At 37.0% G+C, this 16,883-nt stretch overlaps 1 protein-coding gene and 1 long non-coding RNA gene across 3 annotated transcripts in view; one reads left to right on the forward strand and one right to left on the reverse strand.

Annotated features, from left to right (window-relative positions):
* LOC306995243 overlaps positions 1-5,522 on the reverse strand; it is a 43,136-nt gene extending 37,614 nt beyond the window's left edge. The window contains exon 1 of the long non-coding RNA XR_013796825.1: positions 5,399-5,522. This is a non-coding gene — a long non-coding RNA (uncharacterized lncRNA). The remainder of the gene's footprint in view (positions 1-5,398) is intronic.
* smarca2 (SWI/SNF related BAF chromatin remodeling complex subunit ATPase 2) overlaps positions 4,477-16,883 on the forward strand; it is a 42,792-nt gene continuing 30,385 nt past the window's right edge. For both annotated transcript variants that reach the window (XM_079606667.1, XM_079606668.1), the window contains exons 1-10: positions 4,477-4,589; positions 6,386-6,625; positions 6,809-6,938; positions 7,768-8,100; positions 8,295-8,393; positions 10,427-10,694; positions 12,051-12,177; positions 13,486-13,659; positions 15,206-15,379; positions 15,761-15,931. In XM_079606667.1, the coding sequence (XP_079462793.1) occupies positions 6,401-6,625; positions 6,809-6,938; positions 7,768-8,100; positions 8,295-8,393; positions 10,427-10,694; positions 12,051-12,177; positions 13,486-13,659; positions 15,206-15,379; positions 15,761-15,931 (1,701 nt within the window). In that variant the 5' untranslated portion in view covers positions 4,477-4,589; positions 6,386-6,400. The remainder of the gene's footprint in view (positions 4,590-6,385; positions 6,626-6,808; positions 6,939-7,767; positions 8,101-8,294; positions 8,394-10,426; positions 10,695-12,050; positions 12,178-13,485; positions 13,660-15,205; positions 15,380-15,760; positions 15,932-16,883) is intronic.

Here is a 16,883-nt window from a genome sequence, read left to right on the forward strand (position 1 = left end):
GTTCGGCGACTGCGCACGCCACAATTGGAACCGTGGGGAAATTTCATGGTGGGCAGCCTGAGGAGGTCATGGTTTTAAGGCAAATTGATTTTTGAAACCACTGTCCACTGTCATTTTCCATGTCAAATGAACGCTGGTCTGGCCTTTCCTGGCCAGTGAATCTGAAGTGGCGGCACTAACCATTCAGGTTATTTGGAGGCTATATTTGGATGAATTTACATTCAGGAACCTTGCACACATCCTTTTTTGAAAATGGCAAGAAAATAAAGGATTACTGAGGAAAGGAAGCCAAAACCATATACTTTGTTTACCTGTCCAGAGGCTATTCAAATACAACCTTTAGTTAGTGCCTTGCAGTCCAACAAGATTGGATTCATTTGACTGATTCTGACTTTTGTTGATCAGAATTGAGGAAATGCAACAATATTAATGGAAAGTTCACGCACACAACTATTTTATTTCCATAAAAACATCACATTTCGGTACATTACACTTTAGATTTTTTGTGATTGATTATTTATCCGTCACATTAAAAGGTGATTACCACAAGAGTTACAAATACAGTCAAAAAACAACCTGCATATCTGCAGCATATGTTTTAAAACATTTGGAAAAATATAAAGTATGCTTTACTTGTTTAAATTTTTTTCTCTTCTCTAAATTTAGTGGGTCGTTATAAAACCCTGAATCATATTCTGTGCTTTCTCGGAGTGGACATAAAATCTACACCTGTGTGACAAAAAGTCATTTATTTGACCGTGCGGTTAGTATTGACTTGATAAGAGAAACAACCACAAGAATACAATCTGTCATTCCAACACTGAGGTCACATTCAACAACATGCCTATCTCACCTGATAGCATCAGCCAGGTGTCAGAGAAAGATGACGGGCGATAAGGTTACACTGCAACCCAAATTTCGTTTTGTCTGGGCTGCTGTTACAATTTGTAAATACATGATTATAGCCAAAAGACAAATGTAGCATCATTTCAGTACATTTGAGATATTTGAATTAATTTAAGAAGTTATTTAAATTAAAACAAAGAATCTAGCCTAATTACAACTAATCTTAGATTAAAAATTAATTATCAGGTTTTTAATAGATCAGTTTAAGCTTGACTTTTTATAATGTAGTGAAGGATTCCAGATTACAATGTTTATTTAATAATATGTGACCCTGGATAACAAAACTAGTCACAAGTCGCACGGTTATATTTGTGGCAATAGCCAACAATACATTGTAGCCTATGGGTCAAAATTATAGATTTTCTTTTATGCCTAAAATCATTAGGATATTAAGTAAAGATCATGTTCCATGAAGATATTTTGTAAATTTCTTACAGTAAATATAAAACATGTATTTTTGTGAGTGAATGCAGCACAAAACTCGAACATAAATGGACAACTTTAAAGGCGATTTTCTCAATGTTTAGAATGTTTTGCACCCTCAGATTCCAGATTTTCAAATAGTTTTATCTCAGACTAATATTGTCCTATCTTTTCAAACCATACATCAATGGAAAGCTTATTTATTCAACTTTCAGATGACGTATACATCTCGATTTCAAAAAATTTACCCATGTGACTGATTTTGTGGTCCACGGTCACATAACTTAAGCCTGTTCAGAAACGCTCCTCTGCAAACTCTTTTTAAGATACGGTCATCATTTTCAGCTTATAAACAATACAACCTTGTTGATTCATTGGCATTTACATTATACAGTAAATCAACTTTAAAAAAAAAAAAAAAAAAAATCCTCCATTAAAGATATCAACCATTTCCATTCAGAACAATAGAATGCAAACTGATTTGCATAAGTCCCTCAGGTACAACTGAGAGCCAAATTGACTTTGTTTTTTTGTTTTAGAAAATTGTCTATCTCGGCTTATCTTTGTTGCTTGTTTTTTTTTATGGAACATTAGTAGTTTACCTATTGTTTTATTAAAATATTTATTATAAAACAACAACAACATGATTAGTTTTACAATTTTCTCCCAATGCTGGAACAAGTTCCCAATCAGAACATTGGTTCTGAACAAAATGAAGACAAAAATGTATGAAAAGCTTCAGAAAAGCTTAACCTATTTAAGCAGCCCACTAAACAGCAGTGTAATACTGCACTAATACTGTTGTTTTTAGAGCATTGTGGTTTAACCTTCATCTCTCAAGCACTCAACACCACTTGTATCTGTACCTATACTGTATGACATTTGACATTTACTCAACTCTAGTTTTCTTTAAGATGCTATGAAAACATTTGCCATGAATGTAAATGTAGATTAATATTAAGATGACATTTTAGTTAAGATGAAACCAACAGTTTAATAGCACGGTTGCTCTATCTAATGACATTACATCAATTCTGAAAACTTATTAAAAACTAGGTCGTTTCATTTGCATTGTGTGCACTATTGCACAGTAATTATGCAGGATGGAATTAATTTAGTAAACTGGTTAGCAAATTAGTTCACTAATTAACTGATTTTATAAATGAGTTGCAATGTAATAATTTCAACACATGAATTACCCTCTTAACACTATGAACTGACTGTTGAGTCTTGACTCAGGGCTGCATTTGCATGTGTTGCGCTTGAACCTCATTGAAATCTTGAGCACTGACTCCCTCGTGTGGTAACATTATAAAACTACATTTTTATCACACTTTTTAAGCCAGTGAATATTTCATTAGGGTAAGTCATAGGCTAAGGGCCAATCCCAATTCTACCCCTTACCCCTTCACTTACCCCTTCCCCTCTGTTTTGCTCGTGCACGTGGAGGGGTAGGGCTGTCTCGATTCTCTTTTGGTTGGAGGGGAAGGGCTAGGGGGAAGGGCCAGATAGCCCTTCAAACGAAGATTTTTCGGGACCACACTTCAAACGAAGGGGTATGAGAAGTGTCACTGCATACACCGGCTACAGACGCAAAATGGCTGCCCAAGCAAAAAATTAGACCATAAATGTAAGAATTGTTGACTTTAATAAGTATTTTAACGACAAATAATGATTTGCTTTATGTTACATTCAATCTTGTGTTCATATTTACGGTCAGTTCCTTCAAAGAAACGTTTGTAAAAAAATCTCTTCTCCCCCGAACAAAGCACACAAGCTATTAGTACGTTCAAGTCATCTCGTAAAGATCGTATTTATGAGCTGAACGCACATGAACGCCACACAATGTGGTATTTCACACAGTTTCACACAGTAAATAAATAAATAGGTCAAAATAGGACAAACATAGGTCTGTACCTCCAACGTGTTAATACAACACCACAGAAAACAAGTCCTGTGCATCTTGGAAGTTTGTGATAAACATCGGCGCATCTCCTGTGACGTAGGCGACGACGTATAATGACGTGTAACGGTGTAGTAGTGGTGTCCCATTTCTTAGGGGAATATTTTCACCCCTACGCCTTGCCACTCTGTTTCAAGGGTCAAGGGGAAGGGGAAGGCGAAGGGTTAGGGGTAGACGAAGGGGAAAGGGGTAGAATTGGGATTGGGCCTAAGTCAATTTCCATGTAGACACACAATCTAGGCCTACCTCTATTAAAAAAACAACAACAATAAAATAAATAAATACATATATATATATATATATATACATTTTATTTATATACGTTATATATATATATATATATAGTGACAACTTGCCCCCAGCTGACATTCTTGAATAATACCCTTGTCCTGAGAACTTTTTAAAATGTCAGTATTTATAGACATATTGATACTAAATAATTCAATATTCTACTTGTTTTTAAAGGTGTCGGCGTAACACACTATAAAAAAATTCTATTATCAATAAGTTATGACAACATATGTTTTTACATTGCTTTACCACATAGTAGTTTCAGTTATACAAGATTCAACTATTTTTTAAAAGTCTGTTTAATGTAATTTCAGATTAAATTACTTAAACATCCAAGTTGATTGTACTTAAAAATTATAAGGCAGCAATAATTTTTTTTACAGTGCAGCTTCCTGAGTTATTAATTATTAATTTCTGAGCTATCAATTTCGGTCCAAAATAGTTCATTATTGTTACCGCTAATTTAAGTATGATAGCCTATATATTATTATTTATCACACTTGTTTGAAATAAAATGCATTATTCACCAAACAACAACATGCTTATGCAACCAATACATGCCATTTATGGAACCTGTGTTTCAAACTCATCCGTAGAGTACTATCAGAAAAAGAAAAAACCTAACCTTCACTCTTCCCACAGATACTTGTGGACAACAACAGGCGTGAATACAATGTGTGAAAGCGTGATTTGAAACGTGTCCCCAAACGCCCTGGCGGACATGCGAAAGTTCCAGTACGTTCGGCACTGTGAAGTGAAAGTGTATATGAAAGGCCCCGCCCCCAAATATATCACGAAATGATCGATGTCTTCCTGAGCCAATCACATGACAGAGACGACTGTATTTCCTGCGCTCTCAACGAATCAGAAATGACAAAACACTAAAAAAACACGAACTTCAACTTGTCAGCAAACAGAAGGGGGAGGGCACCAACATATGGCAGTCATATTTCTGAAGCTGAAATAATGTGTTAGACGTTTTATTGTGTTGTTTACCTCGCAGAAGGTAATTGGGTTTAAATACTATTTGCTTGGACATTTATACTGATTCATATACGTCAGTGGGGAGCGTTTTTGCCATTTGTTTTGCTGAAAAAATGTAGCGGGCTAGCATGCTAATATAACTGTACTGTACAGACGGTTAGCGAGCTGCTGCTCGATTATATTAGACAAGGGGGGCTTTACTGCGTACTTGCTTTATAACTTTGACAATATTAAAGCAGGTGATTAAACTGCCCCTCTAATAATGCAAAACATGTTTGTAATGCCAGGAAACCGAAAATCTGCTAGAAATGTACATTGGTAGTGCGCTGTGATGGGAAGGTCCCAGAAAGTTTGAGATTTCAGGAAACTGCAATGGCGTGAGGGGGAGACAGTCATGACAGCAGGTCGAGGAAGCCATGATCCGATCAGAGCAACTCTCTCCAAATAACACCCCTGCACCGGGCTTATGCTATATAATAATTCATTCATTGCAGTGATCCTTTTTTTTAAAATAAGCTTTTTGCTTATTGCGGCCGGGTGACATTGACTACTAATTAATAGTGGCTTTTTTTTCTTTTCTTTTTTAGTTTTCGTTATGCTTTGGACATTAAAGATAGGCCTGCATGAGCGCATTTGTGCACTCAACAACAGGTCAATTGTTTATTCCTAGTTCTTCCGTTTGGGAAGTTTTGTGTGAATGGACTCTAATCGTTCATAGATACGCGAATACTTTATGTAATTTTAAATAGAGTGTGTAATATTAAATGTTAACGTGCCTTTACATGATAAGTGTACCATTATCTCACCCTGTGCATTCTCTTACCCTCTTACCGTCATTATTGGCGTCTTATGATGATATGATCCATCCATCCTGTTGTTCATTTTCTGAACTGAAGCCCTGCTCGTGGGGGGGCGTGTCAAATGCCAGCGCGGGATGTTGTTAGCATTGTTATGCAAATGACGCCGGAAGAACTCTATTTTAACCCTCTGTATGTTTAATTTATGTGATTGTTATTATTGTTATTAATAATAATAACAACAGTAATAATGATAAAGCAAGATTTGAAAAAGAATGTAACTTATTTAATAATGTAGGCTATGTTTCCTTTATTTGAGCGGGCGAGTTAATAATAATAATTATAATATATCAATATTAGAATATAAATGGTCTTGGGCAGTTAAATTTGATACTAACCCATATAGCAAGTATCAGTGTTCCCACAGTCATGGAGAACCTGTAAAAATCAGGAATTTTCAAAAGACTGTTTTCCAGGGCAGGAAGATATAGGCTATAAATAAAAACCATGAAACATCATTAGTCAAAAAGTGTGGACCCTGAAATATCAGAACACTACTGCATACATTTCCTCAGTATTATGATTATAGGTTATTTAATGATGCAATAAGCCACAAGAAACTGTAATGCACAGCCCCTCTTGGCTTATTGCTTTTTTTTTTATGATAAAAGACAACAAATATTATGCGCATAGTTCCCTATATTAATTAGAATAAACAGTTCTTCCATTTGCTTTTATTCCATTTGATAAATTAATTAGCCTAACTGTAGCTTTGAAAAACAATGTAGCAACTTGCCACATTCATATATAGTTTATTAATATTAAGCTAATTAGCAATTTACAGTGACTTTGAACAAACCACCCTTTTCATAAAAATATATTTGACTGGCACTTTTTTATTATTTTGTTACTTGTTGGTACTAATAAAGGTGAAACGCTGTCATTTTGGATGCCAAACAATGTTTGAGTGAATCCGTCATTTACAGTAGGTTCAAGCTTTTCTCCATCCCCCTCCCCCCAGATTCCCAGCTGATAGATGTCCACCCCCAATGAGCCACCAGTGGGGATGTCCCATGCTGGCCCTTCACCAGGTGCTGGCCTGTCTCCGGGGCCCATCCTAGGGCCCAGCCCTGGACCCGGCCCCTCTCCTGGCTCTGTACACAGCATGATGGGCCCCAGCCCAGGGCCCCCAAGCGTCCCGCATGCTATGCAGGGCCAAGGGGCTGGAGAGTACTCACAGGACATGCAACCAATGCTTAAGGTAGAGGATCACTTTTGACACTGATTATGTTAGAATAGATCATTAGTTGTCTAGTAAATGCACAAACAGAAAAATAACATAAGTACATGTAAATGTAAAATAACTTGTTACAGGTTCAAATAGTCTTTTTGATGTTGCCAGTATGCCTGCAGTATGTATGACTAATCTCTTGCCTCTGTTCAGCCGATGGAGGGAATGCATGAGAAGGGGATGGGAGACGATGTGCACTATGGCCAGATGAAGGGGGTGGGCATGAGATCCCTGCACAGTGGCATGGGTCCTCCACAGAGCCCTATGGATCAACACAGTCAAGGTGCAATTACTTATAAGCCATAATTTAATAACAAAGCAGAAAGCACTCAGCGGTTATAATTTTAACCTTAATTATAGTTCATTATAGAGGCTCTTATTCTTCTGCCATTGAAGGATTTTAGTCTACAATGGCCTCAGAGGTAATTAAGACAAATATCCGATAGTGTTTATTTATTTATTTTTGTGCACTTATCTTTGGTGCTGCCTTTATGTTACACTACGTATCCTCATATGCTCTTACCTATGATCATTTGTTCTTTACTCTCTTCATTACAGGGAACTTTTTCCTTTATCTGTACCTTTAACGGTTCTAAATTTATCTTTAAACGTTCATAATGAAATAGTCTGCAATTAACAGTCATGGGTATAGTTTTGATAGTAACCTCAAGATGCGGTCACATTACCCAAATTTCATTAAAATTAGATGGGCAAAAAGGTCGATTGTCAATAGTGTAGAGATGCATGAAGCACAGATCACACAGAAGTCACTTTCATACCAAGTAGCTTTCTGTTGTTCAACATGGCCAAATTGTGTGTGCAACTCATGTGAAACTCCAGAGTGCACAGATTTTGCCCACAGCATTTCACAGAGTTCTCACCATAAATATTATTTAACCGTGCGCATGTTTTTATGCCAATTAAAATTTGTATGCATAAAACAAATAACCAGAACTTTTGAGAAATACTCTCAAAAGTCATATCAGTCTTCGAAAAAAAATAAAAATAAAAATAAGAGAAAAAGTAGACGAAACAACTGACATAAACAAACAACTGACCAATTTAACCGCAGTCAGCTTCATAACTACAGGATTTTTTGTCTTGCTTATTAGGATACATGTCCCCTCATCCCTCACCATTGGGCCAGGTGCCGGAGCATGTGCCTAGCCCTATGTCAGGAGGAGGGCCGACCCCGCCGCAAATGTCTCAGGGTCAGTCGCCCATGATGCCCATGGATCCGCAGGGGATGGGACAGCAGGCCAGGGGTCAGTCTGCCTTCAGCCCAATCCAGCTACAGCAACTCAGGGCTCAGATCCTGGCTTACAAGATCCTGGGCCGTGGCCAGCCTCTGCCTGACAATCTGCAGTTAGCTGTGCAGGGCAAGAGGAGCCTCCCCACCATGCAGCAGCAGCCCGTCAACACTGGCCCCTACAACAGACCTCCAGGTGAATATGTTTTTGGCCATTTTGGTATTAGCCAGTAGCCCTTTATGTGCAGTTGTGCAGTTTTCTCTGTACAATTTATAACAAATTTAAGCCTGTTGCAGCCTGAGTGTGTTGCATGCAAAATTGGTAATTATATTAGTTTTTTTTTTCCAGTTTTTTTCCTTATAACATTCAATCTTGTGCTGTTTTGCTAGGTATGCCAATGCCGCATGGAGGACCTGCGACTGGCCCGTGTCCCTCTCCAGCCATGCAGACTCTTACCCAGAGCTCTGGGCCAAAACCTTGGCCTGAAGGTGAGTGTGGGATGCATTTTTTATTTACTTTTTATTATAGACAGTATTTGGTACAGTACATTGGGGAAAATAACATTGTCTGCACTTTCTTCTTTTTTAACATTCTTTGCCCTACATTTAACCGACCATTGAATTAGTCTGGCCAGTGGTTAAAATTTTTACTTGCCCTGTCAAAATTGTCACTGGCCCCACCCAAAATAAAAAAATAAAAAAATTAAATAGAAAAGTGTTGTTGTTGTTTTAAAGGAACACTCCAGTTTTAATACAATACAACAGTTTTATGTAGTCATACCGTCACAGATCATGCCCCCCCCCCAAATCCAAATCCATATTCTGGTTAAAGGCACACTATGCAACATTTGTACCTTAATATAATAGCTTCGAGGTCATTTCGATGGTAAACAGACTGGCAAAACCCGCAATGCAAGTTTAAGAGGTGGCGTCCCGCCAAATCTCGCGAGAATCATGACTTGCTTTACGGCACGACGTCACATACATCAACAACATATGAAGCAGCCTCTATGGAAGACACTAGCATGCATTTCAGACGTGAATCATGGGAAATTCGACGAAGAAAAAGAAGAAAACGAGGTCGGAAGAGTCGAGGGAAAGAAAACAAGAGTCCCACTCGGTCTGGCTTTCACTCATTTGCGAGAGCTAAAAAGCAGCAAAGGATGCAACAGTGATGTAACTGACATTATCTGGTCAGTAGACATCTTCGGAGTCTATCTGTGCCTGTTCGATGTCCGACGCTTCCATCCTACTGAACAGGTACCGGTATACAGGGGGGCGGGGATCAGGCCGTGAGTGCAGAGACAGCTCTGCATGAGTGCTATTTACGACAGTAACGTTAAATAAAAATACTCGCTGTTTGACAAAAACGGATATCCTTCATATTGTGCCTTTAAGCTTGAAGAAGACATTTACATAATATAATATTTATGTATACATGGTAATCAGGCACTTATGCACATTCTTGTCCTGCTGCTCTAATCTGCTCACTCTCGCCATATATTTATGGAGCATTTAGTAATTAAATCAAAGCAGTTCAATTTATGCCCATAAAAATAGCAGACAAAATTCAATTTGAAAGTAAGCCAGTAACCTCTAAAAACAAGACATTTACAAAATCTATATCTCGATTTATGTTCATTTCTTTTTATGTTTGGATGTAATGTAATATAGTCTTCTATATGCTATAGTTCAAATATGAACGAATTCAGATTTGTATGTAATATTCTTGTGCACATAAACATGGTCAAAATGCTCTTTATGAGTGAAACTTTGAAAAAGATTAAAACTTTTAAATGAAAATGCTAAGGGGCAACCTTACAAAGGTTAAAGTCCCCTCTCTAAAAAGCTTTTAAATGACAGTGTATTAATTCATGGAGTTCTATCTTCATGAAAAGTCACTGTCAAATCTTTATTAAAAATCATTGTTCATCTCTCAAGTGGTGAGTTAGTCTGGTTTAATTCTAATGCGCTGCTCATTGGCTATAGTTTTGGAAGACCAATTGATGTTTTCACTGCATTTTATGGACATGGCGGGTTCAGAAACTGATTGATTGACCTCAGCCAGAGATAAAGATCCAGAGACTTTTTTTTTTTCTGAACACACTCTTGTATCATCTCTTGTGTGCATGCTCTCATTTAGGGATTGCATGCCCTTCATGCAGTTTCTTTAAAGGCATTGAACTTGTCTTGAAACAGATCATAAGAGTTTTTGTAAAGATTTTTCATTTCAGAAGTGGATGTCAGTTCACACTGTGCTTTGAACTGTCTTAAAACCTGCCAACAACAGCTTTGATGTCCTCTTTGAGTATGATCAAACATCCTAATGACAATGGACTACTGAAATATATGACATTACTTATGCTGTTTCATTATGGCTCATTATATTGATCGATCTGACAACAGCATTGTGGAGCACTAGAAGCTTATTGCATTTTGCATTCAGTAGCATTTCTTTTACAGACGTGACATTTTGATAAATCTCACAAGACGTTCTCAAAGCACATCTCCTGTCTTTTCAGGTCAAGGGGCAGAGACCCCCAGCACTCCACAGAAGCTGGCGGTCCCAGCGCCCAGCGGCAGACCCTCTCCAGCTCCCCCGCTGGCCCCCACAGGTACACAACCTGTGCCCAGCACCTCTCTCACCTCCCAACCCCAACCTCAGCCACCGTCTGGACCAGGCCAGCCCTCTCTCATTATCCAGCTCCAGCAGAAACAGAATCGCATCACCCCGATTCAGAAGCCTCTGGGTCTGGACCCTGTCGAACTCTTGCAAGAGAGGGAATACCGGTATGTAACGAGTAATACATTTCAACTTAATTTACGCTGGTCATTAATTGCATTTTTTTTTTATTTTATGATGTTTTCTGAGGTGCACTTATAATGGTAGGATAATTTTTACATCAAAACGGTTCTTAACTTACCGGTAATTGTTTTTTTTTGCCTTCTGATTTAAACACTGCATTTAAAGGGGCGTGCCTCAGTGTAAACACTTACTGCTATGATTGGGTAGCAATTTGCATATGAAATAAGTATTACATATGGAACTCTGTTGGGAGTTATACAGTACATGTTGGTGCACTACTGTCGGGTCCATATATTTCCGAAAAAGTCTGTTTGGAAAGCCTGCGTCAAATTGCCAATCCATAGTGAAATGAACCAAAAAAAAAAATGCTCTACTGAGACATTCACATGGTTTAAAATAAACAGCCACTTTCCTATCATTAGGATGATCCTGTTGTAGTATATCACTCTTCTATCCTTCTATCATCTGACTAAAATGCTCCATTAAGTGTGTGTGTGTGTGTGTGTGTGTGTGTGTGTGTGTGTGTGTGTGTGTGTGTGTGTGTGTATGTGACGATGAAGAAGCTGGCGTTGTTCTGTGTCTGTGTAGGCAGTGTGGCGCTGATGTACTGTATTCATCTCTATTACGTCATAAGAACAAGGAAGTACAAAATTAGTCATTAGTTGTTTTTGGACTAATGAAGACATTTTGAGCTCTGAAACAGTATGTTTTTATAATACAATGAGGTCTTTCATTTCAAAAGATCAGGAAAGTTTTGAATTTTTAAATTCATAACCTGTTTAATTTACAGTTAAAGGCAGCACAGTTTTACCAGACAATCACATTTGAGTACAGATTCAAGCCAATCAACCTGTCTTCCATTGCTCTCTTTCCTCTATAATGTCGTCAGAACTATTGTTGATGTTTTGAGGGGTTTTGTGAGCTTTAATGAATGTTAGAGGAGGGTGAAGGACCCTCTGGGTCTACACTGGCTTGCACTGTCTGAAACAACAGAAATGTGTTGATTGTTTGATGTACCTTGAGGTCACCAACACGCACTTTTTTTTATTTTATCACCGTCTGTACTATTTTTTTTATTTTTTTTACGGAGTAAAAGTTTCAGATCTTGCTGGTGATTTATAATCTGGAGAACTCTAAGGTTACTAGAAATGATTAATGTCTAGAAAGTTCACCTTCAAAGACATCTCTGTTCATCAATAAGTCTGGTGATATGTGCTTGTTTGACCGTTTTTGCTTTCATTTTTTCACTTAATGACTAGAAATCTCTTTTATTCTTGGAAGAAAAAACCCCAGAAAGTGCTAGGATCTAGTACATCTGTCCTTCTCATTTATGTTCAAAGACTTCAGGCCAGGATTGCTCACAGAATTCAGGAGCTGGAGAATCTTCCGGGGTCGCTGCCACCTGATTTGAGGACGAAAGCAACCGTAGAGCTGAAGGCCTTAAGACTGCTCAACTTCCAGCGGCAGGTTTGTCAATGACATGACACAAATTTTTTGTCTTATCTATTCATTTATTAAAAAAAGCAATTCATAGAACAATGTAAGTACAACTCTTTAATAATAATTTCTGTATTAAAATGTAAATGTTATTATTCTGTATAAAATTTGTGATATTTTTTCGGGGGCATACATGTGATGCAACTGTCTGATATCACAACGAAGAAAAAATAATAAAAAAACAAAATTCTGAGTAATCTGTAGGCTTTGTTGGCTAGAGACTACAGCCTGTATTAGGAGATAGTTCCGCAATTTTTGTAACCCGCCCATAGGGTTTTTTCGCAAAACGGATATAAATCCGATCAGTATTTAAATTAATTTATCAACTAAATCATCACAGAGACTCACAATAAAATGGCGTCTTTATTTAAGTTTCTAGTTGTTGTCTTTCATCCACATGAGCCAAAAATACATTTCCTGTCTTTTCTCAGTCTAGAAGGCACCAACTTCTAAAATAATTTAACATTTCTACTACATAAATGACCCAATTTAAATACACATTCATATTTCTAGCGATGAAATATCCCTTTAAAAATATTTATGAAATAATATTTCATGAAATTTGTTTAGAAATTTCTAAAAATATATATTTTTAAACTTTTTTAAAAAAAAAGGGATTACGAGTTTTCAGGATGTAAGGAAAATATGTTATTTATTTTTTATTGATGGCCACACCATAGGTCATTTTTAGATTCATAGAATTTAAGCTTTTTTTTTATGGTCTAAAAGTGTTTCAGAACCATTAACATACTTACATTTCTTTGACCCAGAAATAAATGTCAATAATAATAATGAAACTTATAAGTGCTCTAATAATTTTCTCTTTTACTGGTGCATATAATTGATACAATTTAGATAAAAGCATATTTCCAGTCATTTATTACACAGCAATTGGGAGACACTTCTAATGAAAATCTCTCACGTTTGCCTTTGCTTTACTAGTAATAAAATAATTTACAATAATACAAGTGAAAATTGCTCATGCATATTTTTTATTTGCTGGTTCCATTGAGCTTAGTCCTATGCACATTGTGTGGATGGTGATAGTGTCCAAAGTTGTGCTATGAATGTTTAATTTACGCTGTGCAATGAAATGCACCATTAGAGGGCACCCTTGTTGTATCCTCCTCACAATTCACAGCCTTGTTCTGCTATAATTAAATATCATGAACAAAATATGTGTGAAATGCATCAGAATATGATTATCATTTGATGAAGCTCATTAGCTTAATGCATTTTCCCACAGATGACTATGATTGATTTTTTTCTCTCTCTCAGCTGAGGCTAGATGTTGTAGCCTGCATGCGCCGAGACACAACTCTTGAGACTGCCCTGAACTCCAAGGCCTACAAGCGCAGCAAGAGACAGACCCTGAGAGAAGCTCGCATGACTGAGAAACTAGAGAAGCAGCAGAAAATCGAGCAGGAGAGGAAGCGCCGACAGAAACACCAGGTGATCAATGACGGATCAGTGTACTAAGTGTGATCAAATAAATGGACTGAACATACTCAATATGATAAAACAATAGACAAGCTCCAACAGCAAAATGTTTATATACACAATTCATGTGCTTACATACTGACTACTGATAAAGGGTCACATTTTGCAACCTTTTTTCCTGCCGGTGTGGCTACATTTTGTTAGAGGTTGCACTGATGCCACCAGCGCGTTGCTCAACTGATAAGACCTGCCTTATCTGTTACATATGAGACACATCAAACGGCAAATGAAACGCAACTGCACTACTCGTTTGAGATGTGCTGCGAGGACCGTTCATCAGCTCGGGGCAGTAAAAGACTACAGGTTTACTCGCGGGACGATCTCGAGCATGTGACACCATTACTATACAGAGCTAGGATTAATAACACCGCAGCGAGATCTAGTGGGAAGCATTCAAATTCGGTCCAGAATTCTGTTATAAACCACACATACTGTATCATGTCAAACAGCGCTGACGTGGAAACCAGGAGAAACATTGTGCCATGACGTTATAGAAAGCGTTTCAGTCCACAAATCACCAACATTCACCATGGATTTAATGTAGTAACGCTAACCGTAACCACGTGTTGTGGCAGAAATAGTCGAATGTTATTCATATCAGGGTTCGTACAACCTTTTGAGAGTGAAATTCAGGCACTTTTTTCAAGGGCTTTCAAGCGCTTCAAATTTTTTCCAGCACTTCAAACCTCTGAATATTATCTAATTATAATGTTATTTTTAATGTGATAATTTATAAAACTAAAAGTTTAAAGATGTAGGAAAACTAACACTTTGTGGCAAACAAGCCCTTTTATTTAAAAAAAGACATGACATTACCACTATAACCAGTTGATGTTGGAAGAGGGGCACTTATGTGCCATTTCCACTCCCTAATATATGTAAAAAAGTAGAAAGTCACACAGTCTCATGAAAAACAAAAACTTTTCTTCAAATTGTGACTGAATTACACAGAAAACAAGTAAAGAGAGCTCCTTTTATAATCACTGAAGCGGTCTGTCAGTTCAGTATGAAACAATAGAAGAACAATGGTCAATTTAAGAGTATAGAATATAAAAAAATTCCAAATAAAGATGAGGTTTTTGCACGTTACTGTTGTTAATAATTTTGAATTTATCTGCATATCAATTCAGGTTCAGTGCTTCACTGTTAAATTTCCAATAAACAAACATGTAATTTATTAGTAACTGCACTTATTAATGCAAAACAATAGTAATTTTATGGTTAAATTAACTTTATGATACATTTTCTTAAATATTAAAATAGATAACAGTTATTTTAAATTGTAATACTATTTCACAATAATTTTACTGTATTCTTTCTTTTAAAAAAAGCAATAAGCAAAAACATGTTTTTTTTAAACATCAGAAAGAAAATGTATAAGACAAAAAGCATTATATGACCTGTTTAGAACACAAATGGTTGATGAGTTTTAAAGTGGCTTTGCTCTGAGGTCTAAAGCTCTAAAGTGGATTCATGCTGTGTCATTCTTTACTTGTAGGAGTATCTCAACAGCATTTTGCAGCATGCAAAAGATTTCAAGGAATATCACAGGTCCATCTCTGGAAAAAATCTAAAGCTGACCAAGGCCATTGCTACCTGGCACACGAACACAGAGAGAGAGCAGAAGAAGGAGACTGAAAGAATCGAGAAAGAGAGGATGAGGAGACTGATGGTATGAAGCACCATTTCTAGCATCATTATAAAACTTTCTGTTTCATTGTCTTCGCTGCCTTCACATACAAATGGCCATACACCACAACATACTGTCCAGTTCTTGAACAAATCACTTAACTGGTGCTTTTCCTTCTATTGATCATTAATTCATTCTTTTTAATGAATTACTTTAATGATTTAATTAACTGATTGTGATTGGTCTAATCAAACACAGAGACTTAATCATAGACTGAACTCACTACTACACTGAATTGGCTCAGATGACTTTCTCGCATATGTCTTGAACTGAGAACTAGTACTGTGTTTTAAAATGTTAAAAATGTAAAAAAAAAAAAAATTCCCTTAAAGGTTCTCATAGGCTCTCTGTCTGTTTTCCTAGGCTGAGGATGAAGAAGGTTACAGGAAGCTAATTGACCAGAAGAAGGACAAGCGTCTTGCCTATCTTCTTCAACAGACAGATGAATATGTGGCCAACCTGACTGAGCTTGTCTATGAGCACAAGGCTGCTCAGGCTGCAAAGGAGAAGAAGAGGAAGAAAAAGAAGAAAAAGGTATAGAAAATACGATATAGAAAAGAATCCATAAAATCACTTATTCTCAAATTGGATGTAGTAAATGAGTGGTTCCCAAACTTTTTTTTGTCTGAGACCCCCTTTTTCCCAAGAAAATATTTTAGGGCCACCCTTCACATTTAATGATATTATCGCTCTTGTAAGCTTGCAGCAAGGATGACAAAATATGTTGTTTTCAAACAAACGGTATGTTTTACTATAACCAGATATGTTTATGCACAAATAATAGCCTATAATATTGAAAATACAATAACAAAAACATCAGTTGGCCCTTTGTAATTTAAAAACGTAAGCCTAGGAGTAGCCTATAAATTGGCCCAATTTGAAATGCAATTACAAAAATATTCACACTGGTGTAGGTAAAAAAAGAGAAAGAATATAGGATATTACTAAATGACTGCTGTCTGGGGCCTCAATATTTGCATGTTATTTGTGAGGCTTTATCAATGTGAGGCTTTATTTTTTACGCTTTTGGCGCTATAGAGAGCGATAATAAACTTGCGTTTATTATCAGAATAATGCGTTTTTTGGAAGAACATTGTAGCCGGAACTACTTCTCTCTGTGTACGTCTATGACGAGTCACGCAGGTACTGGGCTACTCCGCAGCAGCAGCAGCGATCCGAACCAGTGTAAAATAATCCCAATGTAAACACTTATTATAGGTGTACCAAAGTGGTTCAGGATAAGACAAAAACATGGATTGGAAAATGGATTCATGATGAACTCGCTCATTATATAATTTTTAAAAAATTTTGAACAGAAAAAAGTTAAGGACTTTTATTTAATGCTCATTGCTCAAAACTTTTCAAAATATGACGCGACCCCCCCACAGAGCTTGCTTGCCTATGGGAACCGATGTAGTTTTATTAGGTTGAATTCCGTTTATACCACTGTGTGTGTGTGTGTGTTTTTTTTTTTTTTTACGATCAT

Source organism: Phoxinus phoxinus, assembly GCF_949152265.1.
Source record: "Phoxinus phoxinus genome assembly, chromosome: 3".
Lineage (NCBI taxonomy): Eukaryota > Metazoa > Chordata > Actinopteri > Cypriniformes > Leuciscidae > Phoxinus > Phoxinus phoxinus.